Genomic DNA, 26,832 nt, shown 5'->3' with positions numbered 1-26,832 from the left:
GCGTTCAAAATTATAAAGAATTTTGATAAGGTAAATCGGGAAAACGTTCCACTGGTTGGTGGTTCAGTAAGTAGGGGGCATAAATTTAAGATGATTGCCAACAGAACAAAAGGAGAGGTTAGGAGATTTTTTTTTAAACAAAGTTGTTAAAACATGAAATGCCCTACCAGAAACAGTGACTGAAGCAGAATTCTTAATAACCTTTAAAGGGGAAATACATAAATATTTTAAAAATAATAAAATAAAAAGGTATGAGTAAAGGGCACGGGAGTTGGGCTGGGTGGGTAGCTCCTTCAGAGAACCTGCACTAATGCAACGTGTCATAGAACTTTATGATTCTAACATCATTTTTGATTCCTATGTCAGGTAAACTGTGGATGCAATGATTGGTTCTTAAAAATGCGCCTTAACCCTGACTTAGACAAGTGCCTACTACTGCGCTAAGTGATGGTTTTATTTCACACACCAACTATTCTTGTCTCCCTGAGTGAGATTGCTAAATTTTGATTTCAGTTGAGACCCTCATAGTCAAGAGAGGCTTTCATACCATTGATCTAGACTAAGATTCAACCTCACACTGCAGAGATCAAAGGCAGTGTTCCAAAACACTGCACCAAACAATCCCCTATTTTGACACATCCACAAGTAAAGAAGGTTAGTTTAGACAGGAGAATGAATTTTCCTCGACAGAGATTCAGATTATAAAAAGGAAAAAAAAAATTGGCTCTTTAAATAATTCACAATTTATCACTGACTTACTAGGATTTGAAGATTTATTTTTAGAGGCGGGATCATCCCTATTTTATGAAGCAAGACAATCCGGAAGAGCCACATATCATATTCATTACTGTGCAAATTCCATTGCTGCAATGCAAATTATTTTACTGCATTGTGTGCTTACAAAGACACAGGGGAAAAAGAACTCCCTGTACAACTTTTCAAATGCAATGCCACTTTAGACAAAAATTATATTTGTACTGGAGTAGCAGCAGGTAACAATGGTCTTGGGAAGGTTGGCAGCAGAGTTGAGACGGGACATGATGTGAAGGAATGTCTCGAGAGGTGCTACAATCATTTTGAATTTAGGTCAATTGTTTCTCAAGGCTCGTTATTGCCCAAATGATTCTGACATAGCAAGCCTGCATAAAATCTTTCAGACATCTCGAAATGTGCCTCTTGTTGTTGAGTTTGCTCTGCTTATTGCAGGTTGATTCACAGAACACTGACAAATTAACTTTACATATTTCAGTGTGCAAAAACTCGAGCAAAGAATGAGCCTGCAATCCTTCGTATAGCAAGGTGGCAAGCCATTCTCAGAGTGCACCGATGTCCCTTGGCAACTATGACACTGTCACTTTCCTCTGGGCCTTGATCCTAAAACAATGCAATTTATTTTAAGAAATCTTTATTTCACACTAGTTGATCTGCCATCACATTGCTCACAGACAAAAATGAATAAGGCTGTTTCTCTCTCTTCGTTTAACGGTGTCTCTGCTTGTCTCCTACTCTAATTCTTGTTGCCACTCTAATTATTTCTGTTTGTCTTTTGCTCTATGTTTTTATATGTCTCTCACACAACAGCAAAAACTTGCATTTATATAGCACCTTAAACACAGAGAAATGTCCCAAGGGCTTCAAAGAGATATATGGACATCAACCCAAAGAAGGAGATAACAGGAGGGGTGACCAAAAGCTTGATCAAAGAAGTGGGTTGTAACGAGGGTCTTAAAGGAGAGGGAAATAAAGAGACAAAGGAGTTTCAAGAAGGAGTTCCAGAGCGTGAGGCCGTGGCGGCTGAAGGCACAGCCGCCAATGGCTGGGCGAAAGGAAGGGGGGATGCACAAGGGGCTAGAGTCAAAGGAATGGAGAGTTTGGGGGCAGTTGTAGTGCTGGAGGAGTGAGACCATGGAGGAATTTAAACACAAGGATGAGAATTTTAAATTTGAGGCATTGGGTGATCAGGAGCCAATGTAGGTCAGCAACCTTGGGGGGGGAGGGGTTGATGGGTGAGTGGGACTTGGTGAGGGAAACGATACAGGCAGCAGAGTTTTGGATGAACTGAAGTTTGAGGAGGGTGGAAGATGGGATGCTGGCCAGGAGAGCATTGAACAACAAGACTGGAGCGGGCCAGAGTGTGAATGCACTCTGAGAGTTTCAGCAGCAGATGGGTTGATGAAGGGTTGGAGGTGGGCAATGCTAAGTAGATGGAAGTAGGCGGACCTTGTGATGGAGAGGATGTGGGGTTGAAAACTCAGCTTAAGGTCCATCAGAAAGCCAAGGTTGCAAACGGTCTGGTTCAGCCCAAGACAGTGGCCAGGAAGCAGAATGATGTCGGTAGCAGGGGTACGAAGTTTACGCCAGGGCCAAAGACAATGGCTTTGATCTTTCCTATGAGGAAAATTATGGTCCATCCAACATTGGATGTCGGCTCAGCAGTCTGATAGCACAGAGGCAGTGGAAGGGTCGAGAGAGATGGTGGAGGGGTAGAGCTGGGTGTTGTCAGCGTACATGTGGAAGCTGACCCCATATCTGCATATAATGCCTTCCAAGATGATAGTGCAGTGACGGGAAGAGAAGCCATTGTTGGAGATGCTCTGGCTCCAGTCGAATAGGTAAGAGCAGAACCAAGCAATGGCGGACCTACCAAGCTGGGCAATGGAAAAGAGGCATTGGAGGAGGATGGTATGATCAATTGCCTGTAATGGTTCTGCTCACTCTTTCCTTCTCTCTGTAAACCTTTCTTTTGCTATATCTCTTCTCTGTTCAGTACATTTATCATTGTCTCTGTATGTTTCTCAAAGTTTCTATCCTTTTCTTTCAGCATGTCCCCCTCTCTCTTACTTTCTTTCTTTGTTTAACTCTCCCCTTTTCTTCTCACCTCCCATGAAGAACTGTTGCCAGATTTGAGTTTCCAATCTTGTGATAGCTGCAAAAATTACCTAATCTCTCCTTAGTTATGAAGTGAATTGGGGCGAGGGCTAGGCACTCAAAAACACCCACACACAGCTAATGAGTTAACCATGAGTGCAAGAATCAACAGTCAAGTCAAGAAGGCATACAGCAGAAAAACACATGGCATTGGGCCTCCCACTGCCTAGCACTGATGCACTGGAATGTCAGCTGCAGCGCGGAGGTATGGAAACAATACTCAAAAGAGACACCTGAGCAGGGAGCAGTCACAGAGAAGCTTGAAATTTGGGAGCGGGGCGAGGGCTGGAATCCAAGAGGACAGTCAAAGCCATAAAGCAAAACAAGGCTGATTCCATGAGGTAGGCAAAGATGGGAGGTGAGCCAAGCCTGAAATTGAAAATTGAAAAGCAGTTCAACATCAGGACAGACATTAGCTTGGGAGTAGGAGTAAAGGGAGTGATGCCTCATATCCACATGACTACCGGGATCCAAAGAACAGAGGCTATTATGGACCAATAACAGATGACAAATTGTACTCACATGATTCCAATACATACAGTACAGACAACCTAGATATGTAGGTAGAGAGAGAGAAAGGGAAAATATAACTGAATAACCTTTCATTTCGCCATAAATTACTGACATTTCTTGTTTTTCCTTCTGAATTTGTACACAACCCAGTTCCCCTGTAAAATGCAGGAATTGCCCTAGCTATAGGAGCTCTGTACAAAGGGAAACATTTGCTTAAAAGATTTCATAGAATCATAGAAATTTTAGAACAGAAGGAGGCCATTTAGCCCTTCATACTTGTGCCAGTGTTAGCTCTTTACACTAATCTCATTTCCTTCCTCTTTTTCTGTGCTCCAATATTTATCTTCAAGTGCTTATCTGATTACCGATTAAATGTTGTGATTGACTCAGCCTCAATAGCCAATTGTTATCTGTATTCTAATAGTCTGTTGTGTGAAAACAGGTTTTCTAAACCATGCCCCTCCCCACCCTTTCCTAATCAGAATCCAAAATTTCTGATGCATTGACCACTGGAAATATCCTCTCATCATTATTGCTGTCAAATGCTTTGAAGCAAACAGGTTTTTTTTTTAACCTAGCAATTAAACAAAAGGAGCACTTTCTGCAGTTTAAAGGTTATCAAGTTGGTGAAAGCAATTAACATTAAACAGTTTTAGTTAATTCCACAAAATTATTTTATTCAATTGAATGGCTTAGGTGAACCAAACCCAACCTCACCACTCTCATCTTCAGCCCTCAAGAAGATTTAAGGCTTTTGGTGCAAAACACATGTGTAAAAATCACTACTTTTATCAGCTGATCTCTGCAGTAAAATAGCTGAATTTTATAGAGCTGTAAAAGGACAGAAACCATCGTCAAGAAGAGAAGAATGATGCAAGACCATTTCATCACATTTTCATGTGTGACCAACACAGTTTTGTTTTTGTGACATATCGATGTTGATTATATCACTGTGTGGCACATTTGGCAAATACAGTCACCTTTCCCCCTCTTACAATGTCTCAGTGAATTAGCACACTACACAGTCTGGAACTGAGTCCTGCAGATCATGAAGGACCTAGGGGGCATAATCTTAGAATAAGGGGCTGCTCTTTCAAAACTGAGATGAGGAGAAACTTCTTCACTCAGAGGGTAGTAGGTCTGTGGAATATGCTGCCCAGGAAGCTGTGGAAGCTACATCATTAAATAAATTTAAAACAGAAATAGACAGTTTCCTAGAAGTAAAGGGAATTAGGGGTTACGGGGAGTGGGCAGGAAATTGGACATGAATTTAGATTTGAGGTCAGGATCAGATCAGCCATGATCTTATTGAATGGCGGAGCAGGTTCGAGGGGCCGATTGGCCTACTCCTGCTCCTATTTCTTATGTTCTCTTATGTTCTTATGTTCCATCTATGGTCTGTGTTGAACTAGCTGGTCACAATCATGCTACATGGATGCTACCTGTCTGACCTCACTGTCTCTGGTCTAGTGAGGAAGAAAAAAAAAACTCAGCCAGAGAACCCTGCTCCTGGTCTAGCTTACCCGTTTATCAGAATATAATTAATTTCTAGAATTTGCCAAATCTATATTTAATCTGACCTCTTTCGCCAAACTGATAACCATTTCCCTGCAAAAAAAAAACTCTCCTGCTGGAACCAGCATTTGTATTTTCATTCCAAACAAAGCTCGTAGCTTCATACACGCCAACCATCTGATCTGTCCTTTGCACGGGGACTCAGTGACCCTGTGTCTGCTTGTCCACGTTTACTAAAGAAAATCAGTTCTCTTTATACTTCCTATGCTCCTCTGGGGTCACCATGACCCTGACTGAAATTTTAGTACAGTACCAAAGGAGCACTGCACTATCGGAGATGTCATCTTTTGGATGAGACGTTAAACCGAGGGCCCCATCTGCCCTCTCAGGTGAAAGTAAAAGATTCCATAGCATGATTTGACCAACTTTTATTCCTGAACCAAAAACAGATTAGCTAGTCACTAATTTTATTGCTGTTTTGTGGGACCTTGTTGTGTGCAAATTGGGTGCCGTGTAACCCTACTGTGAATCGCTTTGGGACGTCCTGAGGTTGTGAAAATACTATATAAATGCAAGGTGTGGAGATGCCGGTGATGGACTGCGGTCGACAAATGTAAAGAGTCGTACAACACCAGGTTATAGTCCAACAGCTTTATTTGAAATCAGAAGCTTTCGGAGCCCCGTTCCTTTGTCACCTGACGAAGGAACGGGGCTCCGAAAGCTTGTGATTTTCAAATAAAGCTGTTGGACTATAACCTGGTGTTGTAAGATTCCTTACATATATAAATGCAAGTTCTTACTTCTCAAAAAATTCACAATAGTTGGTGCTCTGGCAGAGAATCCCATCAGCACAAACCTTAATAGAAGCTACTCCCAGAAAAGGAAGTAGTGCCTCTTTAAATGCCACAAGATCTCTGTAATTTCAGCCAGTAGCAGCCAATGTGACTCATGAAACGCCAAGCGATCGCTCCTCACTGGTCAATGGCTGCTGTTTGAAAATGGAAAGCATCCACTTTGAAATTTTTTTTTTGTTAGGATTTAGATATCAAAGGAGTAGTCTTCGTGTAAAATAAACAGATTTAAATATGGAGCTTAGGAACTCTTAGGAACAGGAAAAGGGCTGTAGGCCCAACAAGCCTTTTAAAAAAAAAACATCGGTCAATCTCACCGAGCCATCTTCTCAGCACATCCCTCAATCTCTTTGACACAATCTTGCAATATTTAAATAACCAGCTACAGCTGAGACTGAAGGAAAGTTCAAATGTTTACCCCGTTCATTGACTCAATCTGAAATATTACTGACAATGGAATTAAAATTATGTCAGGATATATTTGAATGGGAGAGGAATCTTCCCTTTTTGATATCCTAAAAAGGGAGGGTGGCTGGAATCCGACCTTTTAGATATTCTAATGAGGGGAGAAATCTTCCCTTTAGTTTATGCTAATGGGGGAGAGGAAGCAATCAATGTCCTAGTTTAATTCATTTTTAATGGAGCTGAAGATTGATAAATTTCCCCCGTGCGATCTCCCGTCAGTAGCTTAATGGCACTACCTGTCTGGCAGTAGGATAATGGATGCTGTTCCGCCATCATATTAATGAAATGTGGGGCATGGATCTGAATGCGAATAATTAAGAGCATCGGGTGAGACCAGCAGACTCTTGGCACAGTGCACTTTGGCACAGTGCAGGTAAAAACTGAGGAAAAGCAAGTTCAGGAGCTGCAGAACATATTAAACAGTGTTCAACAGAATGGTACCATCAATGAGGAAAGAGTTGCAAGTCGCATCGACCAAAGCAACAAAAAGCTTGTTTCAAATATAATTCAGATCGGGTCTCATTCTGGAGAAGCGCCATCATCTTAAACACTTGCAGGTAGGCGAAATGGGTGTTGGAAAGCCTGTGACAACATTTCACAAAAAAATAATGACTGTCGGCCAAGATAGTGCTGTCTTCGGTTAATGTATTTATGTCATAGAAATCAAAAGGTGCGATGATGATTTCTGATGTAGTCAATGCCAATGCTGGTTCTTAACAGGAGCTGCCATGGACAGACACTAAGTCATATTTCAACAGGATGCAGATGGATACCAGAGCTTGGACTGAGCAGAATCAACTGTTTGTTCCCTGCTAAATGAGAGAAATGAACAGTACAGTTTTTTCATAGGTTAAGTATTAATGGTCCAACGTCGCAGGCTACATCCTCAGTTAAAAGGCCTGTAATAGCTTTGATGGTGATTCATGTCCTATATCATTCTTAATTCGGAAGCAGTAACACACAATTTGCTAAGAATGACTTATAACGTGGCCTTGAACGTTTGATGTTTTTAAACTGTGCCTGAAGGTGTGTTTTAAATAAATAAAACTGTGAGTGACAGAACTTTTCAGAACACTGAGGTATTGGATTAAGTCCAACTTCTAATTGAACTTGGCCTGGCGATGTTGACAACCATTCTTCATAGATGGACCAAGCCCAGACTGCGCTGCCAACACAACATGAGCCATGTATACCAGAACTAGAGCCAGCAGGTCTTACAGATTCAGAGTAATCAGTCACACCAGAGATGGCTGTACTTGAACCACAACTGTATGGAACACCATAGCGTTGACCAGCCAAAACATTAAACGATTTTCTCTGATGCCGATGGAACCTGTGTATTTTTCCAGTATTTTCCGTTTTCATTTCAGATTTCCAGCATTCACGTTTTTTAAAAAATTAATGCAATGTTTCCTCCAAGAAATAAGCTTAGAACAGGAATCAGGCAGCTTATAAGTTGACACACAACTTGAATTTAAACACCAAGATCCCAGCCAATCCAAAACGCCCTTCGCCACAAGCAATGCTGATCCAAAAAGGCACCAACGCTAAACTTGTGCTGTGTAAACGATGTGTTTCTGAACTAACCTACTGGAGTTTTTTGAGGATGTAACTGGTAGAATGGATAAGGGAGAACCAGTAGATGTGGTTTATTTGGATTTTCAGAAGGCATTTGATAAAGTCCCACGTAAGAGGTTAGTGTGCAAAATTAAAGCACATGGGATTGGGGGTAATACACTGGCATGGATTGAAAATTGGTTAACAGACAGGAAACAGAGAGTAAGAATAAATGGGTCTTTTTCAGGGTGGCAGGCGGTGACTAGTGGGGTACCACAGGGATCAGTGCTTGGGCCCCAGCTATTCACAATATATATCAATGATTTGGGTGAGGGAACCAAATGTATTACTTCCAAGTTTGCTGATGACACAAAACTAGGTGGGATCGTGAGTTGTGAGGAGGATGCAAAGAGGCTTCAAGGCGATTTAGACAAGTTGAGTGAGTGGGCAAATACATGGCAGATGCAGTATAATGTGGATAAATGTGAAGTTATCCACTTCGGAAGGAAAAACAGAAAGGCAGAGAATTATTTAAATGGTGATAGATTGGGAAATTTTGATGTACAAAGGGACCTGGGTGTCCTTGTACATCTGTCACTGAAAGCAAACATGCAGGTGCAGCAAGCAGTTAGGAAGGCAAATGGTATGTTGGCCTTCATTGCAAGAGGATTTGAGTACAGGATCAAGGATGTCTTACTGCAGTTATACAGGGCCTTGGTGAGACCACACCTGGAGTATTGTGTGCAGTTCTGGTCTCCTTACCTAAGAAAGGATATACTTGCCATAGAGTGAGTGCAGCGAAGATTCACCAGACTGATTCCTGGGATGGCAGGACTGGCGTATGAGGAGAGATTGGGTCGACTCGGCCTGTATTCACTCGAGTTTAGAAGGATGAGAAGGGATCTCATTGAAACATATAACATTCTGACAGGGCTAGACAGACTGGATGCGGGGAGGATGTTTCCCCTGGCTGGGGGTCCAGAACGAAGGGTCACAGTCTCAGGATACGGGGTAGGACATGTAGGACTGAGATGAGGAGAAATTTCTTCACTCAGAGGGTGGTGAACCTGTGGAATTCTCTACCACGGAAGGCTGTGGAGGCCAAGTCACTGAATATATTTAAGAAGGAGCTAGATTTCTAGACACAAAAGGCATCAAGGGGTATGGGGAGAGAGCGGGAATATGGTATTGAGATAGAAGATCAGCCATGATCATATTGAATGGCGGAGCAGGTTCAAGGGCCGAATGGCCTACTCCTGTTCCTATTTTCTATGTTTCCATGTCTATGTTTCTATGTAACTCCATAATGAAACAGAGCGAGACTCCCTCCTCCAACAAGTCTTAATCCACTTTGCTCTGTGTCAGTTCAGCCCTCGACTCTGAATTCAGGCTGGATTTACACGATAGGGTAGATTTTCCTCTATGGCTGCCTGCGGAGCCAACAAGCATAGGTCAACCAAGGTGACACTGCGCACGGGAGAAGACAGCTGCCTTCATTTTCCTCCGCTGGGCTGTTTGGTGACAAGCATCAGCCCCCAGGAGGCCCGCAGGCCATCATGGGGATGGCTAGTTACAAGCATTCCTGGTTCCTCATTGGCTTGTCCTCCCCCCGCCCAGGTCTCCTGCGGACGCTCTGGTTTACGGGAATTTTTTTTTTATTCGTTCATGGAATGTGGGCGTCGCTGATGAGGCCAGCACTTATTGCCCATCCCTAATTGCCCTTGAGAAGGTGGTGGTGAACTGCCTTCTTGAACTGCTGCAGTCCGTGTGGTGAAGGTTCTCCCACAGTGCTGTTAGGGAGGGAGTTCCAGGATTTTGACCCAGCGATGATGAAGGAACGGCGATATATTTCCAAGTCGGGATGGTGTGTGACTTGGAGGGAAACGTGCAGGTGGTGTTGTTCCCATGTGTCTGCTGCCCTTGTCCTTCTAGGTGGTAGAGGTCGTGGGTTTGGGAGGTGCTGTCGAAGAAACCTTGGCGAGTTGCTGCAGTGCATCCTGTGGATGGTACACACTGCAGCCACGGTGCGCCGGTGGTGAAGGGAGTGAATGTTTAGGGTCGTGGATGGGGTGCCAATCAAGCGGGCTGCTTTGTCCTGGATGGTGTCGAGCTTCTTGAGTGTTGTTGGAGCTGCACTCATCCAGGCAAGTGGAGAGTATTCCATCACACTCCTGACTTGTGCCTTGTAGATGGTGGAATGGAGGTGAGTCACTCGCCGCAGAATACCCTACCTCTGACCTGCTCTGGTAGCCACAGTATTTATATGGCTGGTCCAGTTAAGTTTCTGGTCAATGGTGACCCCCAGGATGTTGATGGTGGGGGATTCGGTGATGGTAATGCCATTGAATGTCAAGAGGAGGTGGTTAGACTCTCTCTTGTTGGAGATGGTCATTGCCTGGCGCTTGTCTGGCGCGAATGTTACTTGCCACTTATCAGCCCAAGCCTGGATGTTGTCCAGGTCTTGCTGCATGCGGGCACGGACTGCTTCATTATCGGAGGATCCGGGGGTGACCATTGCACCAACTTTCTTCAGGTGCCTCGGAGGTTTGTAGGGATTGGAAACTGGGGAAGAGGTCAGGAATACCCCCTCCTGCCCCATTAAAATAAGGACGCTGGGCCTGTGTCCACTACAGGAGCAGGCCCGCTGGAGTCACTAGGCAATCAGAATGCAGAGACCTGACCTAGTGCATCTCTGCTGCCTCTTTTTCCTCTTCACAGCACCTGGAGCACACTGATTCCCCAGACGAAAGAAGAGGAAAATCTCCCCTTATAACTGCAGTGTTGGTGCTAAGCTAAAACCAATTCACATCAATGCTCTGTTTGTCGTGTAAGTGCATCCTTAGGAGTACATTTATTTCAAAAGGGAAGACAAATGTCGCAACAATTATACTGAAGTGTGATTTTGGAAAGATGCTTTCCTGTATTGATTTCACAGTGAAACCAGTAGCTGGCACCAATAACTGCCTGGAAAGACATTGCTAGTTTCTCACATCGCTCAGTAAGAAACAGCCTCATTAAAGAGGCTGTGTCAGTCTCCAGTTGGTAAAGGCAGTGTGTAACTGAGGCATGCAGAGCAGATGATCCCAGGTTCTCGCCACAGTCCATGATGAGCTAGCTCATCTCAGCAGACATTTGAAGATCAGGCTTGGCTGTGAAGGCCCCGACAGTTGAATGACAGTTGAAGATTGGCCACTTAGACCAAGTACTGGAGGTAACCAATTGAATAACAAGAGTTCAGGGCAGTGCAATAGGCAGGGAAGAGATCTGGAGGCAAAATATCAACTCAGTCCCCTCCCACAGAGCTCAAAGTGGCTTTGGGAGAGATGGACCTCACAGCACTTCTCCTGTCCTCACTCTACGGCACACACTGTGTAAAGTTATAAAAGTTTGAATACAAATATTCAGAAATGTTCTTTTCTATGTTTCGATTAAGCAAAAAAATCAGACAGGAGAAGTCAGTTGGGCAAGATGGAGTCTTAGGCTGGCAGCCAACTGCTATATGTAAAAATGTTGAAAATCACAACGGATCTTGTTTTTTCACCTTGATCTTTCAATGCTGGGTTGTTATATGACCATGTAACAGAAGAACAACACAATACGTGATGTGGGAAAACCAGAAAATAGAATTACATAGAATTTTACAGCACAGGAACAGGCCATTCAGCACAACAGGTCTACGTTGGTGTTTATGCTCCACATGGACATCCTCCCACTTTACTTCATCTCACCCTATCAACATATCCCTCTATTCCTTTCTCCCTCATGTACTTATCCAGCAATAAATAAACATTAACTGTGATCCTCCAATTCTGGCTTCTTGTGCATCCCCAACTTCCTTCATCCTACCATTTGCGGCCGTGCCTTCAGCCACCTTGGCCCTAAAGCTCCGGAATTCCCTCTTTAAACCTCTCCACCTCTCTCCCTTCCTATGAGACACTCCTTATAACCTACCTCTTTGACCACGCTTTTGGTCACCTGCCCTAAAGTCTCCTTCTTTGGCTCAGTGTCAGTTTTTTTGTTTGATAACGCTCCTGTGAAGCGACTTGGGACGTTTTACTATGTTAAAGACGCTATACAAATGCAAGTTGTTGTTGCTGCATGAGCTCCCTATCTTGATTCAGGCAGCCTTTATAGCAGTGCACAGATACAACATTACAACACAAAGCTGTTCATCTGCAACAGACTTAAAAATATCAAATTCTGTGCATAAACAGGAAGATCGTATTAGACAGTGTGAAATGGAAAAACATAGTAGGTAACTTGCGAAAATCGAGCAGCGTACACTTTGGTTAAATTTACTGAAGAAGGAAAAACCTCCCCCACTCCAAATCAGCAGACATGCTTGTGAAGGTACTTTTCAATCAGTCCAGCTGGGAGATTGTTCTGAGAGTTCGTGGCATTGGATCACTGGGCATCTGAAGTTTATTGTTTTTTTAAAGCATTTTGATGGCCGCGATTATCTTTTGTACATGTGTTCACCTGGTTTCTGTAGAATGTGTGAATTTTCCATCCAGGTATTTGACAAAACAAGTTGCTAAAACAGCATGGAGGTGACCACACAAAACCATAGTAACCATTTCATGAACTATGAGAGGGAAGAACACTTGCCGCTTCCTTAAGGTGAGCTGACACACCTCTTGCTTTAAGTGCAACATTTTAGGGGGAGGTGGGGGGGTGATGGTAGGAGGAGAGAGGAGTTAACTGATTGGCTGCCACACGATTGCGGTTTTGCTTCAGATATTTTTGGTGCTAAAATATTAAACAGTTAATACATAAGGGCCAATTTTACAAATGGGGCAGGGGAAGGGAGAAAGAGGGAACTTCCGTCCATTAAAATTAAAATTTACTTTTGCTCCTTAACACACTTCAAATCAACGGGTGGAAAATCGTGTCCAGTGGGCGAGGGCCTGTGTCGGTAATGCACACTTATTGATCTTTACAAAACAGGTGGTTACCAGGTACAGTGAGGGGGCTGTCACCTCCCCATCCTCCTCATGCCCCCACTGCCCACCATCAAGAATCTGTGTGAATCAAACTGAGAAACCAGTTATGTGCAGAGGCTAGAGAAGCTGGGATTGTTCTCCTTAGAGAAGAGAAGGTTAAGGGGAGATCACATAGTGTTCTAAATTATGAGGGTTTTGATGGAGTGGATAAGGAGAAACTGTTTCCAATGGCAGGAGGGTTGGTGACCAGAGGACACAGATTTAAGATAACTGGCAAAAGAACCAGAGGCGAGAAGAGGAGAATTTTTTTTACTCAGCGAGTTGTTCTGATCTGGAATGCACTGCCTGAAAGGGTGGTGGAAGCAGGTTCGATAGTGACTTTCAAATGGGAATTGGATAAATACTTCAAGGGAAAAAATTGCAGGGATATGGGGTAAGAGCAGGAGAGTGGGACTAATTGGGTAGCTCTTTCAAACAGCCGGCACAGGCACAACGGGCTGAATAGCCACCTTCTGTGCTGTATCATTCTATGAAACCAAGGGAGGATGGACCCTTTCAAGAAAAAGTGGCTTCCTCCCCTTTTTAAAAAAATAGGTCTCACGGTGGAAAAGAGTGGAGACAGTGAGCTGTGTAGTTCACAGCAAAATGATATCTGAACACGTCCAATTATCCGCACTTCTTAACCTGTCTGATGTTTAGTAAGGGCTGCTGAGCTCTTGGATGTTCATATTTCAATGATTCTACACTCCCGTGATTGACTGGAAAATCAATACACATTAAATGGAAACCCCCGGTGTCGTGCTGAACCTTAGAGTAGTATGATCATTATAGCCTAGCAGTGAGAATTTATTAAAAGGGAAGAAAATTCTTCTGGTTCAGCACGTAATTTGAAATGTTCTAAAAGGAAAAAAAAACTGCACAAATACTAGTGTCCTTCAGTCACCCCTTGGTTACAATGTATATTTAAATTTTTTTTAGAACTGCAGGCGAGAGACGGCTCATCCTGGAAGCAGGCATTTTCACTGAAGCTTCCACGCAATGTCTTTGGAGTTGAACTTCGTGATGCCACCCAAACTAGAACTCCGCAAAAATGTCCGCCACTCAGGCAGCCTCCAACTAGCAGTTCCAAATCTTCATACAGGGTGGCAAGGAGTGCCTGAGACATCCGTGTAAATGTATAGTCATCCCACTTTATAGCAAAAGACGTTTTCCCCTCCCTCAACAAAGTACCATCATTGGCGGCCATGCCTTCAACTGTCTAGGCCCTAAGCTCTGGAATTCCCACCCTAAACCTCTCCATCTCTCCACCTCTCCTCCTTTAAGACGCTCCTTAAAACCTATCTCTTTGACCAAGCTTTTGGTCACCTGTCTTAATAGCTCCTTGTGTGGCTCAGTGTCAAATTCTGATTACACTCCTGTGTAGTACCTTGGGACGTTTTACTACGTTGAAGGCGCGATACAAATGCAAGTTGTTATTGGTTAATTTACCACATTATAGTCTGAGGACTTTTTTTTTTAGAAAAATGATTTTGCTTCAATTTTGTGCTTAGAACAAGTGAGCTCCCAGACGTGCCTGCTCCTATAAATCAAGGCAGCTTGTTGCAGAGTGCATGCTCTAATTATAGTAGCCCCACCCAAACTTTATATATTGATTAAACTGGGCCATAACATATCCTATAGTTGGGGTAACGGTCCACACAGAGTAGAAAGCGCTGGTGTGGGTTGCAAGACAGAAACATCAATAAGCAGGGCACTGAAAAGCTAAGGGCAAATGGCAGGAGGATACTAAGTAGGAGAACCTAGTGGGTAGACCTCTGGTTTTAACCCAGAAACAATGCTGATTATGTCACGTGCCCTTAAGCCACAACTCTCATAATTTCTAACTGTAAAATAACCATTAGTTTAGCAGGCAATGAACGATTGTATCATTAGTTTAGAAATAGGGAAACACTACCATAACATCAACTTGACAGTTGTGAGATTCCAATTTAAACAAACATCCAACCTGTCTATGTAATGACAAGTCTCCTATGTAGCATGCCTTTGTCATACCCCATCGGTCTCGCGGCAGACACAGAGGAATTCATCAGGAGAATGAGACTCCGGGAATTCTTCCACAAATCCCAAGATTTCAGCAGCGAACCCAATGAGACAATCAACGATCCTGAACAGCAGACAGAGGGATCCGCGGTACAGCAACCGAAGAAGAAAGAGTCAAACTGGACTCCTCCGGAGGGTCGCTGCCCTCAGCTGGACATGTATGCTCAAGCTGTCAGGAGATGCGTCAACGCCAGATTCATCAGCCGCACTCACAAGACAGTCCAGAATGTCACCCGAGCACAACGCAACGCCATCAACGCTCTCAAGACCAACCGCAACATCGTCATCAAACCAGCGGACAAAGGAGGAGCCATCGTCATACAGAACCGAACGGACTATTGCAAAGAAGCATACCGACAACTGGACAACCAGGAACACTACAGACGGTTACCCGCAGATCCGACCAAAAACCACACCCACCAGCTCAACAAACTGATCAAGACCTTCGATCCAGACCTTCAAAGCATCCTACATGCTCTCATCCCACGTACTCCCCGCGTGGGAGACTTCTACTGCCTCCCAAAGATACACAAAGCCAACACACCCAGACGTCCTATTGTATCAGGCAACGGAACCCTGTGTGAGAACCTCTCTGGATACGTCGAGGGCATCCTGAAACCCATCGTGCAGGGAACCCCCAGCTTCTGTCGCGACACTACAGACTTCCTACAAAAACTCAGCACCCACGGACCAGTTGAACCGGGAACACTTCTCACCACGATGGACGTCTCGGCACTCTACACCAGTATCCCCCACGATGACGGCATCGCTGCAACAGCCTCAGTACTCAACACCAATAACAGCCAATCTCCAGATGCCATCCTATAACTCATCCGCTTCATCCTGACACACGGAACAGCCATGGGGACCAAATTCGCACCCCAATACGCCAACATTTTCATGCACAATTTCGAGCACGACTTCTTCACTGCACAGGACCTCCAACCAACGCTATACACCAGATACATCGACAACATTTTCTTCCTATGGACCCACGGCGAAGAATCACTGAAGAGACTACAGGATAACATCAACAAGTTCCATCCCACCATCAAACTCACCATGGACTACTCCTCAGAATCGGTTTCTTTCTTGGACACACAAATCTCCATCAAAGACGGGCACCTCAGCACCTCACTCTACCGCAAGCCCACAGACAACCTCACGATGCTCCACTTTTCCAGCTTCCACCCTAACCACGTCAAAGAGGCCATCCCCTATGGACAGGCCCTGCGAATACACAGGATCTGCTCAGACGAGGAGGAACGTGATGGACACCTACAGACGCTGAAAGACGCCCTCGTAAGAACGGGATATTAAGCTCGACTTGTCGATCGACAGTTCCGACGGGCCACAGCGAAGAATCGCTGATATAATATTTGTAATACTATTTACCCACCTTTTTACAAAAAGATTCTTTGTCCTTCCCTCCCAACATCCTCTTATTCTCAGTTATTGACATCATAATATTTGTTCCTCTACCTCCCACAGTAGATTTTACAGTGTTTGCTGAAGGTGCAGGAACATTTCTGTATTACAGCAATGGCCCAAGCTGCTGTCATATTTAGGATGCAGTGGGATTGGAGCAAACTCAGAACCTGCACTCCTGGTCCTGGACTAACCTGTGAACAATGCCACGGGAGGTCAGCTCGAACATAGTAACTTGTTGTAGAATGACACGAAACCAAGTTATTCAAATTCTGTTCTTTCAACTTGGCCAATGCCTAGAGTTCTACTCAATTCGAACCAACCAGTTTGTCTTCACCTATTGGCAACGTTATCAGGTGGGTTTGTTTATGTTAACATTTTGGCCTTGATATTAAATCTCCCACGATGGGTCGGAGAGGATCGGCGGGGATAGTTAAAAATAAAAAACGGGAAGCACGAACCCAACTCGCCCGTTGCCGTTTTTACAACAGCGGATTTCGTGTCGTGCAAGAGTCCCGTGGCGGGACTCGCCCTCCCCATTCATTACCATATTTAAATCAGGCTCCCACAGTACAATTGGGATTTAAATTTATCAGTTACCGCGCAGGTTTCCCAGGGCTCGGGAAACCCGGCAATGAAAGGGAGGCGGGAGCTACCGGTTCAAGAAGGTAAGTGCCTTCTATAGCATTCCTTGTGGGCCAGGAGGAGCAGGAGTGCTCCCCTCAGCCCCTCAAGGAGGCCGTTGGCCAACCCATATCAACAGCTTGGATGAAAGGGCCAAATGTATGGTTGCTAAATTTGCTGATGACACAAAGGTAGGTAGGTAAGTAAGTTGTGAAGAGGACATAAGGGGCCCGATATTAGGAGGGAGATGGGTTGCCAGCGGGGGGGTCGACTGGGTGCGTGGGTAACCCGCCCAGTAAAATCGGTGGGTTCCCCACGCAATCGTAAGTAAATTGAAGCCACTTACCTTGGCCTCCGGGTTTCGCGCTGGAAAGCTGCGCAGCGGGCGGACTGCGCACCCACATCATAGGCTGTCAGCTGGAGGAGCCCTATTTAAAGGGGCAGTCCTCCACTGACTGATGCTACAGAAAATAGGCAAAATTACAGCATGGAGCAGCCCAGGGGGAAGGCTGCTCCCAGGTTTAATGATGCCTCACTCCAGGTCTTACTGGATGGGGTGAGGAGGAGGGGGAGGACAGAGATCTTCTCCCCGGCGGACAGGAGGAAGTGGCCTGCCTCTGCCACCATGAAGGCCTGGCTCGAGGTGGCAGAGGAGGTCACCAGCACCATCAACATATCACGCACCTGCATACAGTGCTGGAGGCGCTTCAATGACCTAAGTAGGTCAGCCGAAGTGAGTACACTTAATCATTCCCCTACACTCCGTCTGCCACATCATCGCCCCCACCCCACATCTTCTTCTGCACTGCCAACACTACTCTATCACATCACTCCTCACACCCACTCAAAGCTCATCCTCATCTTACCTGCACTTGCTCACCTCCCCAGTACTCATCCCACCACTACCACTCAACCCAATCCTCATACAATCTCATGGCTCTATCTCATACTCACCCTCTCATGCATCGCTTTCACACCCAACCTGCCACTACCTGTGCTGCAGCCACAGGGCATGCATCACATATGTGCAGTAGGAAGCGTAAGGCAAACGTGTTGTGAGCATGAAGGGGATGCACAAGGGTATTTGAGGGTTTGTCATGGTTTTTACTTATATTTGATTTCTGATCAACTCACATTACATATTATATTGTCACCACTACTGCCACGTCTTGGCCATTCTTGACTGGCTTGTGCAATAATGCCCTTTCATGAGGTTCTCCATGAACACCCTTGATGCCGCCCATTGGGTCACCCTACAGTGGGTGTATGTGTAGTTGCACGACTACTTTGTGCAGGTGCCTGTTGCGCAGCACTGTGTTGTGTAGCTCCACGTGGCGGAGGAGGATGCCGTGCCTGGTGAGGTTGGTGATGTTGCACGTCCTCCAATGGGGTGATGAATGCAGCAATGGACCCTTCTCCCCCATCCTGATGGTGTGAATGTGAGGGGGTCCACAAAGTAGGTAAATGTGTTTGGACAGCAGAGTTTAGGGTATGATTTAATAATTTGGAGTGTGGAGACAACGGTGTGGCAGGCGAAACTTTGCCTGAGGTGACAGAGTGCCCTGCTGCAATGAATGAGGGTTTACCCCACACCTGTTAAATGGACCTTTGCAGCTGGCACTGGCTGCTGGCTGCAACACGTCTGTTTACACAGGGAGTGTTTCCCCCTTAATGGGAAACACGCTCTGGGTAGTCCAAAATCCGAATCCTCCGAAAATCTCCAACTAATGAGGTCTGTAAACGACCTCAAGTACACAGGTAATGATCTTAAGTGGGATCCCGCCGGCTTTGATTGCCGGTGGGAGTCCCGCATGCGGGGGCTGCATGGGCACCGATTTGCATCATTGGGGAACCCGGAAGTGGGCGGGTTGGAGCCGGGCTCCGGACCCGCTCCGGGAACCCCCAATTTTAGGAGCCCCCCCTGCCGCGAACGCATCCGCTCGGCCATCCGAAAATTGACCCCAACAAGTCTGCAAAGGGATATAGATAGGTTAAGCGAGTGGGCAAAAATTTGGCAGATGGCGTGTAATGTGGGAAAATGTGAACTTGTCCACTTTGGCAGGAGGAAAAGAAATGCAGTATATTATTTAAATGGAGAAAGATTGCAGAACTCTGAGGTACAGAGGGATCTGGATGTCCTAGTACATAAATCACAAAAAGTTAGTATGCAAGTACAGCAAGTGATTAGGAAGGCAAATGGAATGTTGTCATTTATTGCAAGGGGAATGGAAAATAAAAGTCGAGATGTTTTGCCACAGTTGTACAGGGCATTGGTGAGACCATATCTAGAATACTGTGTGCAGTTTTGGTCTCTTTATTTAAGAAAGGACATAATTGCTTTAGTGGCGGTTCAGAGAAGGTTCACTCGACTGATTCCTGGGTTGAGGGGTTATCTTATGAGGAAAGGTTGGACAAGTTGGGCCTGTATACATTGGAGTTTAGAAGAATGAGAGGTGATCTTATTGAAACTTATAAGATCCTGAGGGGACTTGAAGGGGTAGATGCTGAGAGGTTGGGCTCGATATTAGCAGGGCGGCGTGTTCTCAGCAGGGGGTCGACTGGGCGTGTGGGTAACGCACCTAGTGAAATCAGTGTGCTCCGCACGGAATCGCAGGCTAATTGGATCCATTTACCTGTGCTTCCGTGTTTCGCGCTGGAAAGCTGCGCAGCGGGCAGACTGCGCATGTGGAGTAAGGTCTGTCAGCTGGAGGAGCTCTATTTAAAGGGGCAGTCCACCACTGACTGATGCTGCAGGAAATAGGAAAAATTACAGCATGGAGCAGCCCGGGGGAAGGCTGCTCCCAGGTTTAACGGTGCCTCATTCCAAGTATCATTGGATGGGGTGAGGACAGAGATCTTCCCCCCGGCGGGCGGGAGGAAGCAGCCTGTCTCTGCCACCACGAAAGCCTGGCTCGAGGTGGCAGAGGAGGTCACCAGCACCACCAACATATCGCCCACCTGTATACAGTGCAGGAGGCGCTTCAATCACCTAAGTAGGTCAGCCAAAGTGAGTACACTTACTCATTCCCCTCCCCTCCGTCTGCCACATCACCGCCCCCACCCCACATCTCCTTCTGCACTGCCAACACTACTCTGTCACATCACTCCTCACACCCACTCAAACCTCATCCTCATCTTACCTGCGCTTACTCACCTCGCCAGTACTCATCCCGCCACTACCACTCAACCCAATCCTCATACAATCTCATGGCTCTATCTCATACTCATCCTCTCATGCATCTCTTTCACGGTCAGCCTCACTCAACCTGCCACTACCTGTGCTGCAGCCACAGGACATGCATCACATATGTGCAGTAGGCAGCGTAAGGCAAACGTGTCGTTAGCATGAAGGGGATGTACAAGGGTGTTTGAAGGTTTGTCATGGTGTTTACTTATATTTAATTTCTGATCAACTCACATCACATATTATATTGTCACCACTACTGTCACGTCTTTGCGAATCTTGTCTGGTTTGTGCAATAATGCCCTTTCCTGAGGATCACCATGAAGACCCACAGCTGATGCCACCCATTGTGTCACTGCAGAGTGGGTGTAAGTGTATTTGCAGGGCTCTTTTGTGCAGACGACTGAGAGACGTTGGCGATGTCCCCGGTGGCACCCTGGAAGGATGCGGAGGAGAATTTGTTGAGAGCAGTGGTGACTTTGACAGCGACAGGTAAGTAGATGGTGCTCGGGCCAGCCAGGAGCAGCTCGGCATGAAGGAGGCTGCAGATGTCCACGACTACATGTCGAGTGACTCTGAGCCTCTGTGTGCACTGCTGCTCAGAGAGGTCCAGGAAGCTGAGCCTCGGTCTGTAGACCCTGTGGCGAGGATAGTACCCTCTGCGACGCATCTCTCTCTGCCGTTGCCCTCCCTCCTGCTGTGCAGGTGGATGTGTCACAGCACTGTGTTGTGGAGCTCCACGTGTCAGAGTTGGACAGCATGGCCGGCGAGACTGGTGATGCTGTTCGTCCTCCGAGGAGGTCATGACTGCAACTACAGCGGCCCCCATCCATAAGATGTACATTTGAGGGGGTCCGCAAGGTTGGTACATGTGTCTAGACACTGGGGTAAGTGGAAGTTTGTGAATTTTATTGTTAGGATGCGGGTGGTGGAGGCCAAACAACATTACTAAGCAAACTAAACATCTGACCCACTATAGCATCAAAAGGGACATTCACCTACAGGCTAGAAGAAGGTAAACAGGAGCGAAGGGGGCCATTTTAATCTAACGCGGTCAGTGGGAAGCTGACACGATCAGATAGGCTGCCCGTTGAAGTCAATGGAAAGTAAAATCGGATGGCATTTAAAACTGGCGGCCGATCCAATCGCGTCAGTTCCCCACCGGCCGGGTTAGGTTAAAATTATTCCCAAAAGCTATAAATTTCTAAAACGGAAGGTCCGAGTGGAAGATTAACCCTATGGATAGTGGGAGAGGCGGTGATTTAGCTTTTACCTCAGGGAAGTGGGCTCAAATCCAACCCACACTGAAGTAATGAAGATCATCTCTGTTGGCATGAAAGGATGTCAGCCTGGTGCTTTGCAGGCGCAAATCTACAGTAGAACGATTCTCATGATTCAGTACAACTTGACAGCCTCACTCAGAGAAACGGCAAGGATGCTGCTGTAGGAAATGTCACAATGGTGCAGTCAGAGGCTAGGATGGTGTTGTAGCAGGGTAGAGAGCTTTACAGTGCATCTGACCCATTCTATACCTAAGCTGGGAGTGCTCAATGCTGACAACAAGTGAAAAATGTTCCATTCCCCTGCATCCTTCACTTTCACAAACACAAGGTTCACACAAAAAAATACCAACAAAGGCAACTCTTTTTTAAAAAATTCTTCACAGGCCCAAACGTTCTGTTTTTTTCACAGCAGAGTTTCAGAATATGCCACACTTTTTTGTGTTTGCAGCACTAACTCTGTTCTTCACCCCAGGTGCTGGCTCGACAATTGTGGCTGAATCTCTACTGCGAGAACTAGGATCACCACCACAATGAATGCCATTGATAAGAAGAGTTTTGCTATTACCAAGCTACGGCAGATTGATTATATGTCACTGCAGCTTTACAACGAGCAGGTACCCTGCCACCACTATAATTCTGCAGCACTCCAAGTGAAGAAGGTCACTATCATTAAACTGCCTACAGAAAAGCATTACAATAAGCACAGAAGCTAGTGAAAAGTCATTAAGGATATAGGAAGCCCGCTAATTAAAGTGAGGTGAGTTTTTTTTTCCCCTCACTACAGCTTAGTGATAATAAGGCAAAGTGATAATAAGGTTTGATTTGCTGATGGTGGTATTTTTTGTAATTATTGTTAACTAGCATTGTTTATCAATGGTATTAATAAGCATCAAGTCGTGTTTGTTGGAACTAATATGCCTTTGCTGTCCCATGGGCCACACAGGTGCTTTTAACTTGCGCGCCAACACATTTCCCACATTATAAGTGACTACACTTCAAAAGTACTTAATCGGCCAGTAAAGTACTTTGGGACATCCTGAGGTTGTGAAAAGTGCTCTTTCAATGCAAGTTCTTTCTTTTAAAAGGAGCATCTTGGAACTGGCAGGATCAATGACCCACAGTTCCAATAATGTGTGCTCCAGAATCCCATTTATACAGGAGCCTTTACCTCACGAGTACCAACTATCAATTATAGCATGTAGTGTGTGTGTATATATATATATATATATACACATACACACACATGAAAATGCAAGTTCTTTCTTTCTTTCTTATTTCCTCTTATATTTGGCACATACATTCCTGAAATCAATACTTGTGGTCGTAATCCTTTAAGGAGTGCAGGAGGAACATTTCTTCAGCGCAGCAATAAATAAGGACAAGATTATAGTTGGGCTTTATTCAGAAAGCACCGTGAGATTAAAGGATCAATGGCTCCCTCTGTTTCCAGAATTGGCCTCCCACCTTGGAGGTTATTGTGCCTGCCTGTCTACTTTGTCATCATTAATCACTCACCCTAGAGGTTATTGCATTTGCCTGACTGCTTCCCTTCTCCCTGTACATGTATTGAGGTTTCCTACCTCGAGTTGACAGCTCTGACTGCAGCAATCACTTCCACTCAGGCTGAAGATGAACCAATTACACTTCAGACAGGAAGCAACGATTAGTGTTAAAGACACTGTAATTTTATGTTTAAAAATACCAACAACACTGAGACAAAACTTTCTCAACTCCCATGTATTTGCAAGAATGTACACAGTAGGCTGGATTGTCAGCTGTGGCTCAGTGATAACACTCTCGTCTCTGAGTCAGAAGGTTTGGGGTCAAGTCCCATTATAGGCACTTGAGCACAAAATCTAGCCTAACACTCCAGTGCAGTACTGAGGGAGTGCTACACTGTCAGAGGTGTAGTACCAGGAGCACCTCTCCTTCTCCATTAAACGGTGTGGTAGAACTCAGGGGCCAAGTCCCCCATAACAATCTTCAAAATCCATTCTGCAATATGATTTCCTTGAGCAAACCACTAGTGACAGGCATATGTTAAACATCAAGACTTCCCCCCCGCTTCTTTTTGCAATCTTTCATGTCTTTCACTATTTTATCAATTTAATCTAAGCCCCTCTAAACTTTACTCTCTTGTTCCTCTCCAATCTCTAAGTATTTCATCCAACATGCCGTTCCTCTTTCCTTGTACCGTCACTATAGTATCATCATATATTCTCCTACTCTGACTCATTCTTTCCCAAAACATCACGACTGTTCAACTCTTTATCTCCCTCGATTTTCCTATAGACTTTTAAAATCGTTATTTCTTAATTTGCCTCATCTTTCCTCCTATTCATTTCAACCTTGCTGAGGTCCTGCTCTATGGGCTTTGGAGATTTGGAACTTAGCAGCATGATGCTCCAATCCCCGTGGATAGATGAGAGTAGCAAGGCTGAGATCAGGAACTCAGCAGCATGATGCTCCAATCCTTTGAAAATTTGAACAACAGCAATCTGCCAGGTCACGTGCAGCATGTACATGGCAAGAAAGAAAAGCGAAACAAATGGAAACAGATTCGATTCTGGCGACCTATTTCAATCTGAACATCACAACCGTTTTGGTCATCTGGATTTAACCATGCAGTCTGCCACACAATTACTAAAAAACAATATACCCATATTAGAGGAACAGCGGTGTAGTGGTTATGATAATTGAACTAACAATCTAAAGGTCATGAATTCAAATCCTACAATGCCAAGTTGTGAAATTGAATTAAATAATCGGGTAGATTGTTGCAAAAACCCAAAAGGCTCACTGATGCCCTTCAGGGAAGGTAACATGCCACCCCCACTGTGTCTGACCTACATGTGACTCCAGTTCCACATGACGTGGTTGAATCTTAATGCTGTCAGGATACTAGGGATGGGAAATGAGTACTGCCCAAATCGCAACAGAAAATAAAATAAAAGGAGCTAAAGAACAGAACTCGTTAAAATATTCTACAGCTTCTAGCTGCAAAAATATTAAATTTTAATCGCAAAGATCAATTTCAGACACACAGTTTATGCTCCCGTGCAACGAACCTCTGCTGCTTCATTCCTTTCCCCTCCTACCTGGGTTCCATGCTATCAAATTAATTGGAACCCAGGAGGGAAGAGCACACTGACCTGTAATTGACCTCCGCTGCAGAAAGTTCAATATCACTGTGATGAATGGGAACATGGAGGTTCTACTTTAGAAACTGGTTTGGCTTTCTTTACTTCCTATTTGTGCATATGGCGGGGAGAGAAGGAAATTACTTTGCAATGGATTGGGAAGTTATCTTGCAGAGGCTTTGGGCCACTATAACTTTAAGCACGGAGAAAGAGAAGCATGGCTCAGGCTTGATGTTATTTTTTACAAGGAAACTATTCAAAAGTCATTTACCATCTGTTCATCCTCCTGACTGTTGCTGGAGTCGTCAATCTTTCTTTTGTTGGACGCAGCATGGCTAGAGCCAGCTCTCCTGCCAGTATCGGTCGCTTCACTCAGCTTCTCTGCATCTGCAAGGAAATCAGCAATGGAGATAATTAGCAGCTGAGAAAAGAAGCCTCATTTATGTGTAAAATAAGGGCACCATTGATTTTCACACTGCTGTATGGTCAATTCTTCTACTGACTCAGTTAAAAAAACCAAGAACTTTTCTTCCAAAATTCACCTTACAAATTAACATAGGAAGAGACCAATGCTTGCTCTTTCTGTTAAATGGTGCAATGTCGTGCATCATTCACTCCAATCGCCAAGGGAGGCAAATATCAAAGGGGAAAAAAAAACGTGGTCAATTTCAAGAAAAAGTCTGGGATGATTTTGCCCGACTCCCGAAGGAAATCATGCAAGTTCCAGGATGGACAGTTACCGATGATGCATCCCTAGACATACTTAACTCCCTTCACACCATTATGTCCCAATGTCCTAAGGAACATAAGACTGTACAAGACCCAGAAAGGTCATTTAAATTCATCAAGTCAGTCCCAAAGGTCACAGACTTCATACACAACTTGATCTTGCATGTCTTTAATAGATCATCTGCCAAAATTATATCTATCACCTTCCTGAAATTTATAACATTCTCCACTTCTACTGCCTTCCTAAATAGGCTGTTCCACATATTCACCACCCTCTGCATGAAGAAGTTATATTTTAACTGTGTCTTCACCTGTTCTCATCCATATCCTCAGATTTTTGAGCTTTTGTTAATATTGAACATCTGAGATCAAATTTATCTTTTCCTTTTAGAATCTTGAATATCTCAATGGGGATCTCCTCTACGCTATCTTTTTTCCAGTGTAAACATCTCTACTCCTCATAGTCTTTTCTCACAACTCAGATGCCCAATTCCATTAATCAACTTAGTTGCTTTTCTCTATACTCTCTCCAAGACCGGGATGTTCTCCCATATTATCTTTGTGCATACTTTAATTTTTTTTCCTCCTTCCTGTCCTTATCACTATCTGCTCTCGAGCCTCTAGATAATGCTGTTGAAACTACTTGTCAGTGTACGAGAAAAACTCCAACTGACTCGAATTCTAGTGTCATCATGCAGAAGAGGCTGGTATCTACTTAGTGCCTTCCCTAGCGGTACAGCTGAGATCATTTGAAGAATTTGAGGTGCAACCCACTTCTGACCTCACCACTGCACAAAATATTAGAGTATCAACATACTGCACTACCACACCAGCCCTTTATTTTTGACATTTCTTAATTTTTAAAAATCCCATCAATCAGATGCAAAAGAATAATTAGCCCTATTGAACATAGCTGTGTTATTAAAATGTGTTGAAGAATAACCTGTGAGGTTCAAATATGGGAGACAATACTTCCTCAAAATTAAGGAAGCTACATCAACTTGCAAAATAAATTATGCAAGATTAAGCCTTTGTGCTAAACAGAGTATGCACAATGGCATGGCATTTATATCAGTACATCAGTGCAACTCTTTCTATTGGGAAACTTTGGTGAAGACTCAAGGTCCATGGGGCAGGCCCCAACAAGGTTGAAAACAGCAGGTAGGAGAGAAGACAAAGTAAATCAAAAAAGAGTGATTAGTTGATGCCAAACTTGGGTTTTAAAAGCTTCTAGATTTTCGGAGGGAAGACTGAAGGCGGCCAGGAGTCACACTGGGAAGCAACTGACAGAATTCTTGTACGTTATTCTGGGAACCTGAAAAAAGCATTTAATGAGAAAGCCCAATTGGTCTAATGAGGCTGGTTCTTGCACATACTACATTCAGCTCACACTGTCATGGGCTCAATTTATTCACCATCAGATTAAATGATCAGAGAAAACTTCCTAGAACAGAAATCTCTGAATTTTATCCCTCACCCCTTAAAGTAACCTAATGAAACTCCTTGCCACCAATCAAGCTAGTTGAATTCCATTGATGACAATCCATTGGCCCCAACAGAATTAAAGCCATA

The 26,832-nt window shown here is 44.6% G+C and overlaps 1 protein-coding gene across 2 annotated transcripts in view; it reads right to left on the bottom strand.

The window, feature by feature from the left end:
- b4galnt4a (beta-1,4-N-acetyl-galactosaminyl transferase 4a) overlaps positions 1-26,832 on the bottom strand; it is a 659,811-nt gene that overhangs the window by 437,476 nt on the left and 195,503 nt on the right. For both annotated transcript variants that reach the window (XM_067993694.1, XM_067993695.1), the window contains exon 2: positions 24,803-24,918. In XM_067993694.1, coding sequence (XP_067849795.1) covers positions 24,803-24,918 — 116 coding nt within the window. The remainder of the gene's footprint in view (positions 1-24,802; positions 24,919-26,832) is intronic.

This window comes from Heptranchias perlo, chromosome 12 (assembly GCF_035084215.1).
Source record: "Heptranchias perlo isolate sHepPer1 chromosome 12, sHepPer1.hap1, whole genome shotgun sequence".
In the NCBI taxonomy this organism is placed as follows: Eukaryota; Metazoa; Chordata; class Chondrichthyes; order Hexanchiformes; family Hexanchidae; genus Heptranchias; species Heptranchias perlo.
This window is presented reverse-complemented; position numbering and strand designations above follow the sequence as displayed.